Genomic DNA, 20,956 nt, shown 5'->3' with positions numbered 1-20,956 from the left:
TAACACCAACCTCTTCCACCTCCACCTTAAGCCACTGCTGTGCTTTGGCCTTTGATGGCACCACCTGTGCTGGTAACACCAACCCCTCCCACCTCCACCTCACGCTACCCCGCCTTTGTGCTCCGGCCGGAGTCCAGCAGCATGGTGTGAGGTGGAGGTGGAAGGGGTTGTTGACAGCCACCAAAAGGGCAGCCACCCTGAGAGATCTCTGTAGTGGCTGCAGAAGTGGGTGAGTGGATACCCTGCAGTGCCCCCCCCATAAGTTCCTGCCATAATGCCTTCCATTAACACCATGGCATTGACCCCACCAGTTCCAGCTTAGATGCACGTATCAATATTAGCCACAATAGCCCCAAAAAGGAGCAGCCACAATGTCCCTTTGCAATACTGCTCATAGTGCCCTCACTATGGGTATTAGCTACAGTGACCTAATGAAATGCAACAGAACACCATTCTCCTCTGATACTAAATGCAGCACATAGCAATATTAATTTAAAGGGATTTTGGGGGGCAAAACTAACGGATGAGCTATCCACAGAATAGCTTACCATTCACTAATTGGTGGCTGTTTAGTGCTCCACTACACAGTGAACAGAGTTTGTTCATTGTGCATCAGTCAGTGGTGCTCCGCAGATCAGCTCCTATTCACTTGAATGGAAGCTGAGCTGCAGTTACACATCATCATTGCTATACAATGAACAAAAGACATTCATATACTGTATAGTGTGTCACTGAACATCTTTTTCCTATTTTCCTATTTTTCCTCTTAACATCAGGTGCGTCTTATAAAGCGAATATGCTGGCTGCTTTGCTTCGTTTTCCGCTTCTAAACGCTTTCTGCCTCAGTGTTGATTCAGCGAGCAGCTTTTATTTTACTACAGCAAAAGGGGTTATCCAGGGCTACAAAAACATGGCCACTTTCTTTCAACACGACTCTTGTCTCCATTTCAGGTGCGGTTTGCAATTAAGCTCCATTCACTTCAATGGAACTGAGCAGCAAAACCCCGCCCAAGCCGGAGACAAGAGTGGGGCTGTCTCTGGAAGAAAGTGGCCATGTTTTTGTAGCGCTGGATAACCCCTTTAAGGGTCCTAATTTTAGGCTGACACCTTTTATAACAGGTCTAGAATAAGGCAGTGTGAGTCCCCCAAACAGGGATCTTGGGGGGTCGACTGTCAGTATGACAACTGGGCCTGCCACTGTATTCGTTCAGATTGTTACCCCAACATTTGAGGGGTGTGCTGTACTTATCCATCAGCTTCCCGGCGACACAATCGCCAGTGCTAATGGGTCTCCATGGCAGCTGGGGGCCTTGCAAAGACCTGCAGGCCTGCCATGGATGTCTGAGCACCTGGTCATGTCTCCAGTGTGAAGGTCGGGGAAGGTAAACTCTTTTCTTTTAATACGCTCCTCTCCTAATTACCATACCTGACCCCTCAGCCTCTACTATTTCCTGCAAGATCTACAAGACCACTACTATTCCATCCACATATAATAACAGGGGTGAGTGCGCTCTTGATTTTTTCTACATGCATATGACACATATAATAACATGTATGTGTACAACTTAAAGTTTACATTTTAAGACATGCAAGCAAGTAATCTAAGGAAGGAGAATATCAAAAAGACAAAGACATGTCCAAAATACTTTTTATTAAAGGAGAGGTCTGGCCTCTGTTTTTTTTTTAAAGTCAGGAGCTTGGGGCAAAAGTAACAAAGACTATTAACTTACATATCTCTGTGCCTCTTCAGTCCCGGATCACTGCTCTGGGATCTCCAGCGCTGCACATATTACGACCCGGCTGATGGACTGATTGCTTAGTTGAGCAGACTATCCATCAGACAGGGCAGGCATTTTCATCACAAATGTCCTCCGATGAGGGTCCCGAGCCAAAAAGCCATTTATATACATCCCCCCCCCCCCCCTCCCCCCGAAAAAATAAATAAATAATAAATAATAATTAAAGACCCCACACCTTTCTCTGCTACCTCCAACTTTCAAAACCCTTCAATCAATACCTGAAAAGGATATTTGTGTACTTGGTATGGTAAACAGAAATGTGGAACGCTGTCTGAAGGGAGGGCAGTATAGACTAGGATGGGTATGCTGTTATGTGATCTGAAAGAGGGGCTTATTTTATGGTTTACAACCTCTTTATATTTCAGATATAGAACAATACATGTCAGATTTTAAAGGAGGAAGTTTTACTTTGTCAATGAGCTCTTCATATAAGGGGAAGAAGAAAGGTGAATATGGAGCCTGGAGAAAAGTCAGTACAAGCCCTCGTAAAAAATCTAACCAGAATGCTTCATGGAATTCTACAGAGGAAAGAACCAAAGGTGATTTTACTAATATATTACCAAAGTATATTCTGCCTTTCACCAAAGAGTATTTTTAGCTGACTTGTAACATAATATAAAGACATTGTCCAACGATGATGATCACACATTCACATGTAGCCCACATGGTGAGTGGCCAATTCCTTACTTAAACCTTCAAGTGTGTTTGTATGGTGTGGTGTAGTCAATACTAAGCTGCATTTTATGTATGTAGGTATATAGATTTTATATGTGCTTTTTTTGTTCACCATGCAACAAATATAGGTACCACTAAGATAAAGTGTACTTTTAAAAGACTCTTATATGGTATGTTATATATAATAGAACAAAGATATTATTCAGGATAGAATAATCATGGAGGGATAGCTGCATCCCAAATTGTTAGTTTGGTCCTTTTTATGTACTTTACGTCCAATCAAGTCTTTACTATTTTTTAACAATGTCCCAGATTAACTGTTGCAAATGTGCCAGAATTTACATTCACAGAATGCACCAACAAAATGTACATCTTACATCACTTGGTCCATGTTTATTGTGAGTTTTAGACACATTTTACCAGGTCCAACAAAAGGCCTGTGGGCTCTGTTAAAGGTGATGTGACCTTGGTGAAAGGGATGTTATCTAAATGCACTAAATGTTCTGGTTTGGATTAAAGGGGTTATCCAGCGCTACAAAAACAAGGCCACTTTTGCACCACTCTTGTATCCAGAAACGCCGTTCCATTGAAGTAAATGGAGCTTAATTGTAAACCACACCTGAACTGGAGACAAAAGTGTGGGGAAAGTGGCCATGTTTTTGTAGCTCTGGATAACTCCTTTAAGCTTGGACTAGACATACTTCAGATACACCAGATTTATCAGTCACCCTGATACAGCAAATAAAGTTTGCACCAAGAACTATACAGTTTAAGTAAATTGCTGAGAAACCACTGCACATCTATTGTATTGGTCTGTATCTCTCTAATGCAGGGGTGGGGAACCTTTTCCATGTCGAGGGCCGGTCGGGCATTAATAAAATCATTCGAGGGCCGCATACCGTGTGCGGCAGTTAGTAGCGTGGGTTTGCAGCACCCAGGGCAAGGAAAAGTATTGTTCCCCTAGTTCCCCTGCTATTGTAGTTAACCCCAGTGATGCCCCTGCTATTGTAGTTAACCCCCCCAGTGATGCCCCTTGTAGTCTAGTTAACCCCCAAGTCATGTCCCTGGTAGCCTAGTTAACCCCCCCAGTGATGCCTCTGGTAGGCCTAGTTAACCCCCATCAGTCATGTCCCTGGTAGCCTAGTTAACCCCAATCAGTCATGTCCCAGGTGGCCTAGTTAACCCCCATCAGGCATGTCCCTGGTGGCCTAGTTAACCCCCATCAGGCATGTCCCTGGTGGCCTAGTTAACCCCCATCAGTCATGTCCCAGGTGGCCTAGTTAACCGCCAAATAAAAAAAATAAACATCCCACTCACCTTACCTCCGCTCCCACGCTGCCCATGTCCTCTTCTGTCCCAGGTCCTCTGTGCCGGTCTTTCTCATGCAGGCAGCGCGCGATGAAATGACGTCATCGCGCGCAGCCCGCAGGAGACTGAAGACACGTGCCGCTCTGCTGGGGAAGAAGCCGGCATAGACAGCATCCTCCTGTGTCCGGCAGCTGTCACAGACACCGGAGGATGCTGTGTATGCCGGCTCCTTCCTCCTCCAGAGCGGCGCGCATCACAGGGGAGCTGCGGGCCGCGGGCTGCATCGGGAGGTCTCAGGGGCCGGATGCGGCCCGCGGGCCGGAGGTTCCCCACCCCTGCTCTAATGTAATGGATTTTACACCCACCATTATAACAGTAGTAACTGTTATAGTTACTACTGTAGGTTTCTAAGGCTGAAAAAGACATAAGCTTATCCAGTTCAGCCTGATATCATGCAGTGTTGATGCATTACAATGAGGTATTTTTCGGGGGGGAAATCCTATCTAACTCCAAATCTGAAAATCAGGGTAAATCAATGGATCAACAACTCTTCTTTAGAATTTATTAACTAATAACTTTTAGTAGTATTACACTCTTCAAATGCATCCTGGCCCCTTTTGAACTTTTAAGTGAGTTCAGAAGAAGTGGCAATTTCCTCTAGCAGAGAATTACCACTAGTCCCTTTGTTCTTATAGTAATGTTGTGGGAGAGGTCTGTTTATTGACTGCTGATATATTTATATAAACCAAAGCCAGACCAGCTTTAGCAAAAAAATAATCAGGGTCCATAATCACCTCCCAGAAATATGCAAGCTACAGAAAACATAAGTGCTAGACACAAAAATAAAAAAGGCAAGATAGTTTATTGAACAATTCATGAAACATGGATAAAATAGGATGCAAACAAAATGCTGGCACGATGAGGTTATGTACCTAAAAAATAGTCACAAATACAAAGCAAAGTACCAATATATTAAAGGAAAGTTAAAAATAACATATACAATATTAAAACTGTAGCAAAGTGCTTAGTGCAGCATGCAAAGTTCTCCAAAAGTTAAACTAAACAGTGCTACTGCTTAAGAATAGACAACAGATCACCAGTCACCCAATGTGCTTAGTCTCTGGCTCTAGGCTTCTGCTAGGGTATATCATAAATTTATACATAATAGGATACATCCTGAACTGTGCTATCGTAATGAAATGTATAAATAACCACATATACAATAAATCAGATATGATGTCCTTTAATGTACTTAGAAAGATTTGCTGTTTCAATGCAGGGGATTCACCAAGGAATGAGATGGAGAATGGAAGCATCTCCTCTTCACGGAACAATAAGTATGACAAGTTTTATTGTTGCTATTGTTTTTCTCTACATAGCATAGAACTCTGTTTAAAAACTGTTAATTGTGTTAAGATAAATGGAATGTGTTGCAGACAAATAGTTACACACAAGGTTTGAGATATGGGGAACGGGGTAATCTCACAACTCAGGCTGCAGTACCACCCTGCACCACCAGATGTCCCCTTATCAGAAAAACAACCCACACTAAAATTTATAGAAACAAACACTGGGTTTTAGTTTTTTTAAAAAAAATATATATATAATTTTTATTATGTATACATTGGTACCAAATACAAAATATTTTTCATAAGAAAAAAGTTTAAAAATGACCACAATAAAAAAATGCAATACCATAAAAAGCTGGTGTCAGCAGATATACCTCATCATGGAAGGTGCAGCTATGATAATCTCTTTTGATTCTAGTCCTCTGCCTCAATATGTCACACAGGGGTATATATGTATCTAGGGACTTAATAATCTCCTAGTCTCCCATATGCTTACATACAATTGCAAGAGGTATACAATCAGCTATTATTCTCTTCTGATTCTATTGCACTCACCCATACTGCCAGAACACCAAAGAGAGCCGTCCCTACGTACGTTTCGTTATCTTCCTCAGGGAACTTTGCAGACAAATAGTGTCTGACTGGTGGTTCTTAGTCCCACCATCTATACAGAACATGTGCTAACATGTGTGTTCTTAGTACCACTATCTGTACAGATCATGTCTGTCTCTGCACATGATAGTTTGCTGTAAAAATAACAATAATGAATTATTTGTAATGTTTTAATGTCAGCTGAACCTCTTTTATTAGCACTTTTTTACTTTAAATATTTGAGGAGATATTTTTTATTTTCCGTTTTCCAAGATGTTTCTTTATTAAAGAATAGTCCATACAGATGAAGCGGAGAGTCCACAGAAAAGATTGATACACTGATCTTCCCCTCTTCAATGTTCTAATGGCACACTTGACTGTGTGGTGGTGGGGTTGTTGGTCCAGGCTCCTCATGCTACAATTTTCATGCAAGAATCACAGTGGCAGATTCCCACAGCCTCGTCATCTTGGTCTTGTCACAGAAGGGGCATGCGTAGTTGGCTAATTTAAATTTTCTTGACCATCTTCCTTAGGGAAGCACCATAATATATATTTACCCACAATGCCGACCTTCTTGGTGCGTTTGGCTATCTTCTTCCAGGTTGAGGGTGAGCAGATGCAAATTTGCATCTTATCACTTTTCTGGCAGGTGGAGACAGAAGTGTTAAAAATTGTGCAAATTGAACAAAACCTTTTCCTACTGGTATAAACACATTTCTAAAAAATATTTTTTAATGTTCTTAAACTTAATCTCTTCCATTACATACCTGGAAGAAGGTATGCACTGTGCTCTCTGCTGCCACCTCTGTCTGTGACAGGAACTGGCCTAAGCAGTAGAAAATCCCCATAGAAAATCTCTCCTGCTTCCTGTTCCTGACACAGACAATGGTGGCAGCAGAGAGCACTGTGTCAGACTCGAAAGAATATATCTATTTCTACAGGACATACAGCAGCTGATAAGTACGAGAAAACTTGAGTTCTTCATTTAAATAAAATTACAAATTGGTCTAACTTTCTGACACTAGTTGATGTGAAAACAATTTATTTTCTCCCCAGTACCACTTTAATTTCTGTTGTGGCAGTAGCAAGGGACAGCACATGCCCATCTGCTGCAAGCTGCCACCAGCATTTGTGTCAAGAACGCCAGGGCTTAGATAGCCCTGCAGTTCCTGGTCCCCTATTGTAGTCAAGTGATGCGGCACAGGGCCATTGATGCAAGGTATGGTCTAGTGACAGCAATAACAGCTGACTGTGCAGGGTCTGCGCCGCTCTGTGATAGTAATGGGCAGCTTGCTGTATCCTTTTCCACTGCATAGGAAAGCACAGCAGACTGTGGCCACCTAACAAAAAGATATATTGTACAGTATAGTGTCTTTATTATAATTTTTGTATTTTGATTAAGCATCCCTTCAAGGAACAATAATTAGAACCAAAAAATTAAATACTTTTCTATGGGAGTTATTGAACCTTTACCCAAGCACCACAAGTTGCTTGGTTGAGCATCAAGCTAAACACTAACAGTCATTATTGGACTTAAAGGACTACTCTTTTTACTTCTATTTAAAAATCTCCAGTCTTCCAGTACTCCTCATCTGCTGTATGTCTTGCAGGAAATGGTGTATTCTTTCCAGTCTGACAAGGTGCAGTCTGCTGCCACCTCTGTCAATAACAGGAACTGTCCAGAGCAGGAGAGCTTTTCTATGAGGATTTGCTTCTGCTCTGGACAGTTCCTGTCACAGCAAGAGGTGGCAGCAGAGAGCACACCACTTCTTGCTGGACATACATCAGCTGATAAGTACTTGAAGGCATGAGATTTTTTTTTTATAGAAGTAAGTTACAAAGCCTGTATATCTCTCTTGAGGATGTATTAACTCTCCGACAGTTAATGTAAAAACAATGTTTTCTCCAGAGTACTCCTTTAAAATGAAAACCAGAATTCTTGAATGTAGCATTTTGCATCATTGCATTCATATACAGATGTAGCCAGGCTTAACATGAGTTGTAGCCAGGGCTAACTTGACCACAATAATGCATTTAATTTGACTTTCTAGTTGACTAAAAGTAGAAGTCCGGTAAAAATTTTTATTAAAGTATTGTATTGCCCCCCAAAAGTTATCAATATACACTTATTACGGGAAATGCTTATAAAGTGCTTTTTCCCCTGCACTTACTACTGCATCAATTCTTCACTTCCTGGATAACATGGTGATGTCACAACCCGACTCCCAGAGCTGTGCGGCTGTGGCTGCTGGAGAGGATGATGGCAGTAGGACACTGAGGGACACGGGGCACTGGAGGGACACTGAGCATCCCTCTGCCATCATCCTCTCCAGCAGCCACAGCCGCACAGCTCTGGAAGTTGGGTCGTGACATCACCATTTTATCCAGGAAGTGAAGCCTTGATGCAGTAGTAAGTGCAGGGAAAAAAGCACTTTATGTGCATTTCCCGTAATGAGTGTATATTGGGGATTTATATAACTTTTGGGGGGGGGCAATACAATTAAATAAAAATTTTCACCAGACTTTTCCTTTAACATAGCTCCCTGACAGAATTGTTGCGTCAGGGATCAAGTTAACCCTGGCTACAACTCATGTTAAAGCGGTGACAGGCTCCCGACCCCCCGCTAGAGCCCCTCATACTTTCTTGATCGCGCCGGGTCCCACTTCTTCGTCCGGTCCCAGGACGGAGATATCCCCGCGGGAAGCCCGGCACGCGCGCCGATGAGGTCAGTCCGACACTCATAGAGAATGAATAGAGCGTCGGACTCACCATTTGGACTAGCGATCAAGTAAGTATGAGGGGCTCTAGCGGGGGTCGGCAGCCTGTCACCCCGGCATCGGGGATGACAGGTCCTCTTTAAGCCTGACTACATCTGTATGTGGACAGTCAAGAGAAAAGAATGCAAGTATACATTTTTAAACATTGATATGTGTTTTAAAGTTTGTAGAAAATATATTTACTCTGATTTCCACAGATCTCTGGGTGGTGATCACACTAGATCTCTCCACTTGGAGCAGAGACTGTCATCCTGTTCTGACGATGAGGCTGACCTTGTAAAAGAATTGCGATCGATGTGTTCCAGCAAGTCAGAACCAGACATTACCAAGGTAACATAAAGAAAACACTTATTTGGGAGAAAATTAATGGGGTTGAGGTAAAGGGTTTTTTAAACGGAAAATTTTTATTTAAGTATTATATTGCTCCCAATAGTTATACAAATCACCAATATACACTTATTACGGGAAATGCTGATAAAGTGCTTTTTTCCCTGAACTTACTACTGCATCAAGGCTTCCTGGATAACATGGTGATGTCACATCCCAACTCCCAGAGCTGTGCGGGCTGTGGCTGCTGGAGAGCATGATGGATGCACTTTATACATTTTACTCCATGCACTTTATACGTTTAACCTGCAGTCAGACATCGGTGTGTGACTGGCTCATCCTGTTCTTTCCGACTATGTACAATGGCTGGACCATGGAAAAATAAAGCACTTGTACTTGGTGTCAACCCCAGTTTTAGCCTGTAAGCTCCAAAGAGGAGGTGTCGTATACACTTTGTATTTTTATTTTATTTTTATTTATTGAATTATTTAACTGTGTATTATGTAACCTCTTAACTGTATGTATATAAAAAAAAGGCGCTGTGGAATCTGTTGGTGCTATACAAATAAATATTATTATTATTATGATGGCAGAGGGATGCTCGGTGTCCCTCCAGTGCCCTGTGTCCCTCAGTGTCCCCCTGCCATCATCCTCTCCAGCAGCCACAGCCCGCACAGCTCTGGGAGTCGGGTCGTAACATCACCATTTTATCCAGGAAGTGAAGCCTTGATGCAGTAATACTGTAAGTACAGGGAAAAAAGCACTTTATGTGCATTTCCCCTAATAAGTGTATATTGGTCATCTGTATAACTTTTGGGCGGCAATGCAAGACTTTAATAAAAACTTTCGCCGGACTTCTCCTTTAAGATAGCAGACACAGCTTATGGACAAGTATGGTGCAGTTTCTGGGGGGAAAAAAGCAGATCATGATGTCTAGTTTAAATTTAAGGTTAAACCTTAAAGGTTTTTATAACCCTAGAAAAAAAAAAGCGGGCCACGGTAATAAAAAGGAAACCACTACCTGCCCCATTTTAGCTTCTGGTTGAGGCAGGTCAGTGGTCTAATGAAGTAACCAGCCAGTTACAGGACCAAAATGGGAACCCCGTACCACTTGGATCAGCGCAGGAGTACTGTAATATGTACACAGCCGTACACGCCAGCTTCGTATATCCACGAAAAGTCTAGTCCAGCCACGAGAAGTAAATTGAACCAAATACTTTTATTTACTCTATGGGGCAGCAAGCCACACGGTAGAGCAATTTGTACATAATCTTGTAATGTCATCCACTTTTATCTCTACAGATTGCAGACCTGGATAACTGTCTGGTAATTTTTAAAAGTCCGTCAAATGACCAGAGTTCAGCGAGAGTTAACAAACAGTCCTACCAAAAGCCACATAATGTAAGTAACACTCCACTTGCTTCTAAGGGTGTGTTTACACTGTTTACACTTCATAGTTTTGATATAGTTTTCTTTATCCAAACCACTAATGCAGGCTAGATTTTAAAGAAGTAAAAAATATGCCTCCTCATTTTTCATCTGTATACAAATTTTAAAATATACAAATTGACAAAACAATTGCTGCCTGTATTTGCACTTTTGTATCCTAGCTATGCTGAAAAAAAATGTGTGATAAAAACTAAAACTATTTTAAAATGTTAAAAATCTGATGTAAAGGATTAAGATAAATGTAACATGATTATGTAATTTATGATGACGTTGTAGTGGGCCAGGAATAAATGTATTGAAGGGAGGAATGTTCCAATCACCTGCATGTAAGCGGGAATACGCCCCCAAAACTTCACAGCTGATTGGGGGGGGGGGGGGATTTACACGCCAGTCCCAGACCGTGAGATACACCGAACAGGCCATTTAGCCATATAAGTTGTATAATTTATGGGGAAAAAAAGAAAACTTTAGGGAAGACAAGGGGGGAGATTTATCAAAGAGTGTAAAATTTAGACTGGTGCAAACTGGCCACAGCAACAAATCACAGCTCCTCTTTCCTTTCACCAGAGCTGGAAGCTCAGCAGTGATTGGTTGCTGTGGGCAGTTTGCACCAGTCTAAATTTTACACCCTTTGATTAATCTCCCACAAAGGCTACAGTCTTTGAACCCAGTCTGATGTTTTGATACACAGCCCTGTGTACAATATATGCTCCGGGTACAATTTATCTATTTGGTGAAGTAGGGCCAGTTCACACTGACTAAACACGGCGTAACTGTGCTGCTGTAAGTGAATGAGAGGGCGCGCGCTCGTCTGCTGCCGCCTCTTGCCGGACGAGCGCGCACCCTCTCATTCACTTACAGTAGCACACTGAGCACGACGGGATTCCGGCCGTGTTTACTCAGTGTGAACTGGCCCTTAGGGGCAAAGACTCTTTCAACTAATGTTGGACAGTTCTAGTTATGTGTGACAATGTCTTACCAAAAAATCCCTTGCAACCCAGGGAAGACATATGGCATGTATTTGTGTACATAATCTGCAAGGAAGAATTCATACCCAAATCAGTTGACAGTGCCTTCCACATGATAGAGTGGTCCCAGAGAATGGCAAATATTTTTTCACCAATTAATGCAGGGTGTTTGTTCTCTTTGTTTCTTGTCTGACATATAAATATGCACTCACACAGTCCTTGTCCTATATTTCTGAATTATGTATGACTATGACCAATAAACCAATCAATTCACAGAGGGGGTGAAAAATTGCAAGAACAGTTACAGCTGACAGAGGGATATTTACATACGTGTAAAAGAAAAATGTCAAAGTATATAGGTAGTAAAGGGAGTGGAGCCTAAGTAAGGTACAGGTATGTGTACGTGTTTAATATGCACCCTACTAGTACAGCCTTGGGCTGCCTGCCAATTAATTGGTTCCCTACAATTGGTGAGTGACCCAATGAATGGTGGGTATTTATCACCTGCTTTTATAATTGGGTGAAAAATGTCCATAGTGGGACAGTCTCCTGTAAGTGGGATTACCCTCAACAGCCACAGCCATCAGTCACAAGAGTAGACATTTTCTTACATAATAACTGAACTGTTAACTTGCCAAATGACTTTCTTTCCACAGAATGGGACTTGTCCTCTACGTAATAGTCATATGTCAGAGTACAGTGACCAGAAGCCGAAACTAGACCCTGGCAGCACAAAAGTGAAATCATTGCTTCCTATACCAAGAAGTAACAGAAGAAGCAGCAGTAATACAAGGCAAATAGCCATTTTTAAAGACACGAAATAGGAATTCTGAAGCCAGCTAACAGAAGTTTATACCTGTAGTGTATTTAATCCTTCATGTATAGAAGCAACCTGAAATATATTGCCTTGTGTAATGTATTTTAGGCATGCCTAGCTGTAACAGGATAGCTATTTCTTGTTATAAAGTAATAGGATTAATGTAAATTATAAACTTTTCTCTGTATTATAGACTGTAAATGGGGCCACAGATTCTTTATATGTATATATGTTTATAACATGTTGATGTGAGTTGTTTCAGTGGCATATTCAAGTGTTGGGAAGCTTGGCTGTTTTACAAACTCATTATTATTGTTGTTAATATTATTTATGAAGAAATGAACAAAAGGATTGTTTTGCCAAATGTAAAAAGTGTATGAAAGAAGTATTGCAGTAATCCAATGAAGGATTATGCACAGTTCTGGTTCACATTCACATCTTTATCTATTTTTAATATTTACTTTCTGTACTCACAAATGCAGCGTGGCAATAACTAGACCCACTGATTTGATCAATGCACATTTACACAAGCCATAGACAAAATGTCGACTGTTTATTTTACTCAGCCTAAAGATCACACTTTGCATCTTGTACAAAACATATATTGCTGTTTTTGCTTGCTTTGTTTACATTGTTGCTTCATTACTTCTGTAGAAAAAAAGAGTTCTTATTGCAATAAACTTTCTTTTTCTTGCCTAGCTGCAATTGTGGTCCAAAAATGTCTTCCTTTTTTATTGCCCTGTATTGAATTACACACTGGCCATAAATTGATGCATTTATCCTATAATGGTTTTATTCAGCATTATTTTAACAGTAAGAAGCATCCACACGAACAAGTGAAATGACCAACATACTGTATTTTTATTTGCACAATGGGCTGATTAACCATGTTAATAAAAATGTATGCTTTTTTTTTTACATAAAGCGAGTTGAAAGTTATACAGACAGCTTATATTAACTGGAATTTACTCCTATACCTTTGTTCCTATTCACGGGATTGCCTGGCCCTGTTGAAGGCTTTTAGTCTGTATCATTCAACAACCATATGGAATTCAGCCATTGTTATATTCATCAATGGGTTTGTAAAAAAAAAAATTCCATCATGGCTGGAGCAAGACTTTAATTGTGGATTATTCTGTCAGATGGGAAAAAGCTGCTTCTTAACCTAGGTGGAGGGTATTTCCCCTAAATTGGATCTAAGTGTCATTGTAAGATAAATTCTCCTGTATGGTTATAGAGAAAGAAGGCCTCCACCTGTCTGCAGACCTGTTTCCCGCTATGTGTAGTTACAACAGAGATCACTGTACAAAGAAAAGATATGTGTGCCCAGCATATTATTGGTCCAACCATTTCAGATTCAGGATTATGGAGACAGTGAGAAGCAAATATGAATTCTCTGGATATCGTCCATATCATGCACTACGGTAATTTGTGTGTTAAGGCCTTATTACAAGGAGGAATAATCTGCCCATTAAGGCTTATTCAGCAGATTATCGCTACGTGTAATAAAGAAACGATTTGGCTGATTGTTGTAAAAAAACATCAGCAGCCGCCTACGTGTAATAGTGATGTACAACTGATGGCTGCTTACCATAAATTAAAAAAAAAAAAAAAAAAAAGCTTTATACATGCTCCCCGTGTTCTCCAAGCTTCTGACAGGTCCCACTGCCTCTTGTTGGAACTTCAGAGTCAGTCTCTGAAGTGACTGGCCACTTGATTGGCTGAGTGATTGGCTGAGTGGCGTGTCACTTCAGAGACTGGCCTGTTCCTGCGGCAGCTGTGGGACCTGGCAAAAGCTTGGAGAACTGTGGGGAGCATAGACAGGTATGTATAATATGTATTATTTACACTAAAGACAAAAGCTGCACGGACTTCACCCTTGCTGCACAATAGTCGAGCCATGTAATAGGCTCTGTAAGCGAGCACCGATCTAGCAGATTACAAGGCGGCGGGGTATTTATGTAGCTGCACTGACAGCGCAGCTAGCAAAAATTTGCAGTTTTTGCACCATCATCAGTGTTATGCAAAAACAGTGAATATTTGCAGCATCCAACACTCTTGTCAGAGGTGGAGAGGGGGCGGGGCAGTGGGTGCAGTAACACATGGAGGGGGTGTGGCTTCTGTGTGCGCCACATTTATAGCAATTTACACTGGGGTAAATTGTTGGTTAAATTTCACTGACGTGCCTCTACATAAAAATCCCCTGCCAGCACACAGACATGCAGGATTTAAGAGATGCCAGTCTTGGTTAATCCTCCCATAAATCCTTCAGGAGCAGTATACGTGTCTTCTTTGTCTAAAACATTTCTAGTATATAAGCTTACATTTTTTATTTCTTAAATGTTTTCCCTTACACAAGAGCTTTTCACCTTTATTATTGGGCCTACACTACTAGTGTGACATATTACAAACGTCAGGCACTGTTTCGGTTCATTCTGTGCTTATGTTTGGCTTCTAAGCTTTGAACACAAAACATTCTTTGTGCACTGCAGCAACGTGCACGTCTGGAACCTGGCCTTTATTTTAATGCCTGTCCAGAAAATCAAGTTCAGCTAATCCTTGTGTGACCTCTAATAAATTAATGGAAAGACTGTGACAGGGTTTGCAAGTGTTGTGTGCTAATAATGATGATTACTGTATTCTGCAATACCCCAGCTTGTTTACTGAAGGAAAATCATTGTGTTGCTTATTTTTAATTTGTGCTTCATATACTTCCTTTTTGCTCTTTTACAAGCCTGTGTGTAAACTGAAAGAAAAATAGTACTACCGTTTTGCTCTGAAAATAACACCTACCCCAAAATAAGACTTAGCTTAATTTTGCAGGCTTTTTAGAGTTGGCTTAAAATATACAGTAAGTCCTAATCCAAAAATAAGCCCTAGTTCAAGTTAGTTGACCACATCCCCGACACTGCGTGGCTGAGCATCAGCCAATACGTGTCAGGCTTGTCACTTGTTATGCTCCTCCCCCACCTGCAGGGGAGACAGAAGTAGTAAGAAGATGCACAGTAGGGACATTGTAAAATTGGGGGATGAAGTTCCTATCTATCTATCTATTTATTCAAAGGATATCTTGGCAGCACAACCGCAAAAATAGTAGTGGGTGCCAGCAGGAATGGTCTTGACCACGGACCAAACAATAGAGATAAAAGGATTTCCCACAGCACAACCAAAGTTTGTGCAAAGAACAACTGGTTTATTCCATATCAGGTGACATAAACGGTGCAGCAAAACAAAAAAGCAGGTTACAGTGCAACGTTTCAGTGGTCGATGCTGGAGAAAGGTGGTGGAGACCACCACCTTAGATTATAGATTATATATTACAGCCTGAGAACCGCCCAGAAAACTGGGATACAGCCTATGGCTATGGCTGTATCCCAGTTTTCCAGGCAGTCCTCAAGTTTGTATCCACCCTCTCCATGGAGCTGGCAGACAGCGGGAATCAAAGGCCGATAGTTCAGGTTCATACGAACCCGAACCTCGGCCGGTTCGCTCATCCCTAGTAATAGGATCAACTGAATAGATATCTGTCTTTTCAGCCTTACAACCTATAGTGTGTTACTGTGTTATCTGAGAAGAAAAGATATGAAAAATAGCTCTCACAACACTTTGGGAATACTGTGTTCCCCCTCCTCAAAAATCAAAGAAACATTTGATATTTAAATTTTAGTTTAGAAAGTTAAAACTAAACCTTAGTTGTTTTTGGCTGTGTCTTATATATCATGCCCAAATGTTTGATGTTTTTTCATTAAAGTGAACATTCGGGGGATGATCATTGCTGCACGCTTGTGGATTGGTCTAAAATTGTCACAAAATTGTTCACATTAATAGTGAATTTTTTTTCAAAAGTCCCTAATGCTGGCGCAAATGCTCTTAGGTCTGGACAACATTTGAATGGCTATACTGTATCTGTTAGCTTGGTTAAAACACTAACATTCATTACCTTCAGAATTTATAAAGGGCTGCATCCCTTTTTGATACAATTGGGGCACACAAATACATTTATATCTCCTATCATTGTTTCCATTTGTTTCCAACCTCACAATTACTAATATTCTATCTTCGCTTCAGAGAGAATTAAACAATCACCATGACAAAAGTACAGAAAGTAAATGCCTTTTTATTCGCACAATGTTTTGAAATGTCCATAAATATCAAATATACATGTAAGAATAGGAATCTTAGAAGGCAGTGTTTTGACTGAATATCTTGTACATTTTCATAATTGACAAATTAAAGAATAATTTGGCTTTAGTTACAATTGTAATACTATCATTTAACATTTCTACTATTTATAATGAAAAGCACTTATATTAAATTCTAAGATAAATGGAAAAGAAGACACAACAAAAACAAAAAATTTTAAACTATACTTTACAGAAATATATTATTTGACAAAGTGCACTATTGATTCATTTAAATATATTAAGAAACATAAAAAAAATATGGAAATAAATACTAAATTGTAGAGAAAATGTGTTGCAACCTGCAAAAAATTAAGTATATAAAATTATATATATATTTATTGTGTGTACTTTTGCATATTTGAAATTTATAAAGTGCAATTTCCCTTTAAAAATAAATAGGCAATGTGAAAAAGGAATCATGGATTTATTAACATACAAAACTATTAAAATGTATCTATTGCTGGGCGAGAATCTTTTATAATATAAAAAAAATGCCACATCCCACCAGATCCTCTGTCATACTACATGTAGGTCTTATTGATACTGCTTACTCCTTTTTAAACTATGACTATAGTAGTTATTACCTGAGCATTACACACTTGTACTAAACTAACACTTATAGCAAATCTGATATTAGTTATATATATATTTTGTAAAACTCGATATACCAAGTTATAGCCCAAGCCTGAATACACAAACAACATTTTTGTTATCTTACAAAACTCCCAGCCCTCTGCCACATTTCTACATTATTTTTTATCACCCCAGGATACATGAGAAATAGCACTATCCCTAACCATTATATAACCTGTATATGGCATCTTTACCTGACAGTTTTCCTTGAGCTCATCTGTCACTGCACATCCTCCTCCTTCTCCCTCTTCCATGTCTGTAGCCTTCTATTGGCACCATAATCTGTTTCTCAGTGAGCTGATAATTCTCCTCCTTTCTTAACACAGATTTCACAGATTTTAGCAGTGAAAGAGGAAGAAATGATCATTGGGGGAGAGAAGTGGCTGATAATTGAAGGAAGATATGTTACAAGGTTTCCTATACTTGCTTGTACTATTGATGCACAGTTTGTTAAATGATTTAAACTTATGACTAACACCCAGCCAGCATACATTTGTATGGACGGCTTTATGCAGTTGTCTTGTACCATAATGCTACTTCTCTCTATATATCATGTATGATCTGCTGTGGCACAGAAAGCAACCGAGGACCATAGTAATGCTTCCTAAGTCACTGATATAGGAAGCTATTTTATTATTAGATTATAGAAAAGTAACTTTGCAAGTGAGAAAAGCATTAAATTAAATATCCACTACAATGAAATGTGGTTATCACATGTATCAATGATCCGATGCGCAATGGAGCTGCAGCCTAGTCATTGTTTCTTTAAGCCTATCTTACATTATACAATGTTCCCCCCCCACACACACACTAGTACAGTCTTACACATTGCTTGTATCAGAGCCAATGCTGCTGTGATAACAAGATGTTATTTTCTGTAAAGTTTCTTCTCTGTCTGCAGACCCAAATATCTAATAATTTCTAGTTAGGGAAAGACGCTTACATTATTTTATTTCTTACACTACCTAATGCTGCTGCTGCAAGTACATGAAGCTAACTTAAAGGGGAACTCCAGGTAGAGGATAAAAAATTAAACTTCTGCAGAAGCATAAAGCATTACTTACCTGTCTATCCCAGTTTTGAAACTACCAAAAATCCATTTGTTTGAGGGGGGGGGGGTGTTGTTCTGTATTGTGTTTCTGTCCTTTCTGGTTGAGCAGTTCCCAGAATGCAATGCTTTCCCTCAGCTGATCATCACAGTCCCCCACCCATCAAAATCAGTAAAATTAGTGCTGCACCTGCTTGTGGCCGGTCAGAGATGGTGAATAACTCAGGAGATTGGGGGATCCAGCCAAGCCTCCCGGGACATCACGCCCTGCCCCCTGTCTGCATCATCAGCCTGTCCTCAGCAAACACACACAATGTAAGACAGATGCATGGAAGATTTGTCTCCTAAGGGGGGATAGCAGAAGGAGCAGGAGACAATGTGAATTGGCACAGGGGCAATTTTTTTTCACTTCCTGGATTTCTATCAGCTACCAGTGTGGCAGAACTGTACAGATACAGTAATATATTGTATATCTGTATAACTTTTAATGTACTTTAAATAGAAAACAAGTTTTTCTTATCCGGAGTTCCCCTTTAAGCATTGGAAGCATGACACACTGAGCTGTGTAAATACTAAAGGGTTTTAACTAAATTACTAGCGGTAAGGTCAGCAACAGCCTCACGCAGCTGCATATAGATGGGACTCCAATGGCTGCAAACTGGCTATCAAGATTTTACCAGGTATATGTGAAAACTTTACTAAATATTATAGAAAAATGTGCAACATAATCTTTGTAAAATGTGATAATTTTTTTGTTCCAATGAAAAGTTCCCTCAAAAAGCATCCATAAGGCTATGTTCACACAACGTTTTTTCAGCTCTGTTTAAAATGACATCCATCATTTTGAGGCTAAAATAACGGATGTTATTTAGCTGTCTTGCCTCTGGTGTTTGTACATTATTCTAGTTTGAGTTACTTATTGCTTTTTGGGTGCGGCTTAATTAAAAAAGGCCATTGCATTTAATAGTAAGAATGGTGGTAAAAGAAAAACTGCATGTAAACAACTAATAAAAAATGTCAGCTGTTTGCAAAAGACGTCCAAAAATAATAATCATGTTCATTATTATGACGTCCGCTGTAAAAATGTCCGTTATTCAATAAATTGTGTGCATTGGACGTCCGTCTTCCCATTGACTTTAATGCATTGCCATTGCAGTCAGTTAAATCGTGGCAAAAACAGACGTCTTTTAAAATATCAAAATCGGCCGCCTTTTCTCTATTTTTGACGTTGTGTGAACATAGCTTAACAGAGACATGGAAAGAAGTAATGGTCTCTAATAATGCCTGCACTAAAACTGCAATGTTACTGTTAGGTGTTCACATACCTTACCTTTCCCAGTTGGTGCCTCTGATTATTATGTGTTCCATATAAAATATTATTATATATTAATATATTATGTGGTATATAATATACTACTCTTGGGTTCTACATCAACATATTATATATATATATATATATATATATATATATATATATATATATATATATATATATATATATATATCTTTGATGCTATAAGGCCTTTTGATTCTCCAATTTGCATAAGGGAATAAAATAAATACTTTAACAAAATGTACTAAATAACATTAAGAATCTAGGGTTGATATGATGCTAATGAAATGGTATTTTAGATTCTAGCATTATACAGCTGCTGCTGGCATTTTTATAAATATATAGATTCTCTTAAAATATAGGACTAAAAATGCTACTTTAAAAAAATATTAAAATATCTACAATGCTAGAAAACATGGCAGTAAAAAGTGTAAAGAACACAATGTCATTTGTTGCAACAATAATGCAGTGAATTTAAAGGGGTTATCCAGCGCTACAAAAGCATGGCCACTTTCTTTCAGAGACAGCACCACTCTTGTCTCCAGCTTGGGCGGGGTTTTGCTGCTCAGTTTCATTGAAGTGAATGGAGCTTAATTGCAAACTGCACCTGAAATGGATACGAGATTCATGTTGTCTCTGAAAGAAAGTGGCCATGTTTTTGTAGCGCTGGATAACCCCTTTAACCCTCCATACACTCTTCCCTGCTGAACAGCTTGACTGTATACAATGATCAGTTAAACATTTAAAAAAATATATTCTAATAGAATTAGTCCTGTGCTTTTCATCTGTAATGCAGGAAACAAAAAAAAGAATAAAGTAATAAAAGAAAACTATGAAAAATGACATATCATACTAGATAATCACAGAGATGTTGCTTGCTATGTCAAGTCAATATACAGTAGGTGGCACTGCTAATATTTTACGGTGGTTCTGTACGACAGATATTGTATATGGTGTTCAGTATCTGGTATTGTGATAGTTTTGTGTATTGTCCTAATATCTGACCTGTGTAAAGATATTGTAATGCTGTGTGTAGTTATTTTGGAATGCATAACAGTCTGGAGTAAATATGACTATATCACTAGATCACATTTTTCTTAGGTTTGCCACAGGTCATTGAATTCCCTTAGTTGCTTCTTGACATCAGACTCCAAAGTCCTATGGAGCCCATAGGGAAATTTCTGCACATACCCAGCTATGAGTTAAAGAATGTTATTGAGTCTTTTATATTTGCTATTCTTATTGCCACCTTCTTTTTTCTATGAATAGAAATGTTGTTTTTTTTTTTTTTTCATTATTCTTTATCACAATCGTGTCTCTTGTACTTCTTCTTCGGTTTCTTCCTGTAAAGCAGTGATTTTGGGTCTGGACTTTCTCTTACTTGAGTTCTTACGGTGCATGGGAAATAGTTTCAAGCGATCCGAGTGACTCATGGCCTGTTTGAAGAAACTCTTCTCGTTCATGAGTTTCTGTATAGAATCATATTGCCGTACTGTGTTTTCCTCTATCACCTGAAAGGAAAGCATTTGGGTACATTTGAAACAAACATTTAAATGTGGTACATTAGAAAATATTTTATTACTGGTCTCTTCTCATGTTGTTGATTTTTGGGGACAATAAAATTTATTAAAAATAAGTGCACAAGTAAAGCTGAGCAGTGGCTTATAGCAACCAAACAGATTCCAGCTCTTTATAGT

At 39.5% G+C, this 20,956-nt stretch overlaps 2 protein-coding genes across 6 annotated transcripts in view; one reads left to right on the top strand and one right to left on the bottom strand.

Annotated features, from left to right (window-relative positions):
- CTTNBP2 (cortactin binding protein 2) overlaps window positions 1–13,642 on the top strand; it is a 108,794-nt gene extending 95,152 nt beyond the window's left edge. For 3 of the 4 annotated variants that reach the window (XM_069976410.1, XM_069976418.1, XM_069976429.1), the window contains 5 exons: window positions 2,165–2,338; window positions 5,062–5,119; window positions 8,698–8,830; window positions 10,130–10,228; window positions 11,901–13,642. In XM_069976410.1, the coding sequence (XP_069832511.1) occupies window positions 2,165–2,338; window positions 5,062–5,119; window positions 8,698–8,830; window positions 10,130–10,228; window positions 11,901–12,068 (632 nt within the window). In that variant the 3' untranslated portion in view covers window positions 12,069–13,642. Of the gene's footprint in view, window positions 1–2,164; window positions 2,339–5,061; window positions 5,120–8,697; window positions 8,831–9,420; window positions 9,570–10,129; window positions 10,229–11,900 lie in introns of those variants that run through there. The other variant, XM_069976437.1, reaches the window with a different exon arrangement.
- Window positions 13,643–19,394: 5,752 nt separating this feature from the next.
- The window catches only part of CFTR (CF transmembrane conductance regulator), a 140,335-nt gene continuing 138,773 nt past the window's right edge, over window positions 19,395–20,956 (bottom strand). For both annotated transcript variants that reach the window (XM_069976449.1, XM_069976459.1), the window contains exon 27: window positions 19,395–20,770. In XM_069976449.1, the coding sequence (XP_069832550.1) occupies window positions 20,564–20,770 (207 nt within the window). In that variant the 3' untranslated portion in view covers window positions 19,395–20,563. The remainder of the gene's footprint in view (window positions 20,771–20,956) is intronic.

This window comes from Dendropsophus ebraccatus, chromosome 1, assembly GCF_027789765.1.
Source record: "Dendropsophus ebraccatus isolate aDenEbr1 chromosome 1, aDenEbr1.pat, whole genome shotgun sequence".
Lineage (NCBI taxonomy): Eukaryota > Metazoa > Chordata > Amphibia > Anura > Hylidae > Dendropsophus > Dendropsophus ebraccatus.
The sequence above is the reverse complement of the archived record's forward strand: the minus strand, read 5'-3'. Positions and strand labels throughout refer to the sequence as shown.